Source organism: Phytophthora infestans, genomic scaffold, assembly GCF_000142945.1.
Source record: "Phytophthora infestans T30-4 supercont1.4318 genomic scaffold, whole genome shotgun sequence".
Classification (NCBI taxonomy): Eukaryota; Oomycota; class Peronosporomycetes; order Peronosporales; family Peronosporaceae; genus Phytophthora; species Phytophthora infestans.
Window position 1 is genome coordinate 1 of NW_003304362.1, and position 1283 is coordinate 1283.

Here is a 1283-nt window from a genome sequence, read left to right on the forward strand (position 1 = left end):
TGTTTTATTATACACCCGTTCCACGGCGACGCACCGAACACCGCCAGACGGTTGGTCCTTTTCAGGATCAGCTTCAACCGAACTTAATTCATGCTTTCCAGCATAGTGCGACTGAAATGAGTTAATGTTGGCGAAATCAACACTCGAAGTTGCAGCGGCGTGGCTCTCGTGACACCCTTCTACGACCAATCCTCCCGTGGTTTCATCAGCGATGAAGCCGTTATGATGCGTTTGCTGCTGCGCTTCCAGGTTACCTTCTTCTTTTGAGGTTGAAGTGACAATAGCCCCTGATAAAGTTGTTGTAGTAGGATCTTCCGAAGGGATTAAAGCACCCTCAGAGTTGTAAGATCCATTGCTTGGCTCCGACTCCGTGTTTGGAGCTGTTGATGCTATCGGTCGTCGCAAATCTCGAGGAGTTACCGTTGAAAAACTTCGGGATTTCGGAGCAGAAAATGCAGTTGGCAGTGTTGATTGTGCATCTGCAATCGACTTGGAAGTGGCTGGCCGTGATGACTTTAGTTTCTCACGCTTGATGGAAGCTAGTGTCTCTCTCCGCACGAACTTTTTCATCTCGTCGAGTGCTTGAGCCAGCATCACCTTTTGTGTTGGAGGTGACATTGTATGCTTTCCAACACTCTCACTGAATTCTCGATCGTATGTCCGCTTGCGCTGCTCAAGAGTAAGGTTACTCTGAATCTGCTCCACATGAGACTTTAAGAATCCAATCTCTTGTTCTAGTTTGCGCTTTTCATAGGTAATCATTCTATTCTCTTGCTGAAGCTTGGCCATTTGTAGATTATTTCTTGCCTCCACGTCTGCAAAGGCAGCCAACTTTTGTTCGTGAGCTTCCCTTTCAAAACGCTGTTGATCCAAAAGTATTTGGTGGTGACGCAATTCCTGATACAATTGAACTCGCTCCTCCTCCAATTCCATGAGGTTTGTGCTCTTTACACCACTACGAAGGGACTGCATCGCTTCCTCGTAAGAAGTCAGCAATTGAGACTGTTGGACAAGCTTCTGCTTCAGCCTCTGCGTTATGGCATGGACCTGACGATCACGATCCGCCAATTCCCTTTGACTCACACTTCTATTTGTGCGGAGGGACCTATCTGCACCAACAGCCTTGGCATGCAACAAAGACTCGATTTTCTTGTCTTTCATGGCTACCACCTCTTCCAGGCGACGAGCATGCGCCACCGCTTTAACACGCTTTTGTTGTTCTTGAATAAGTGCAGCTTTCAGCTCGCCCTCGGAGTCAAGTAATCTATAATACTCGTCGGTGG

At 47.5% G+C, this 1283-nt stretch overlaps 1 protein-coding gene across 1 annotated transcript; it reads right to left on the reverse strand.

Moving 5' to 3' along the window:
• Window positions 1-515: 515 nt before the first annotated feature.
• On the reverse strand, window positions 516-1161 carry PITG_22610 (uncharacterized protein; the record flags this gene model as incomplete). Its single annotated transcript, XM_002909665.1, has 2 exons — window positions 516-522; window positions 617-1161. The coding sequence occupies 2 exons, from the start codon at window positions 1159-1161 to the stop codon at window positions 516-518; spliced, it is 552 nt and encodes a 183-aa protein (XP_002909711.1).
• Window positions 1162-1283: the final 122 nt, after the last annotated feature.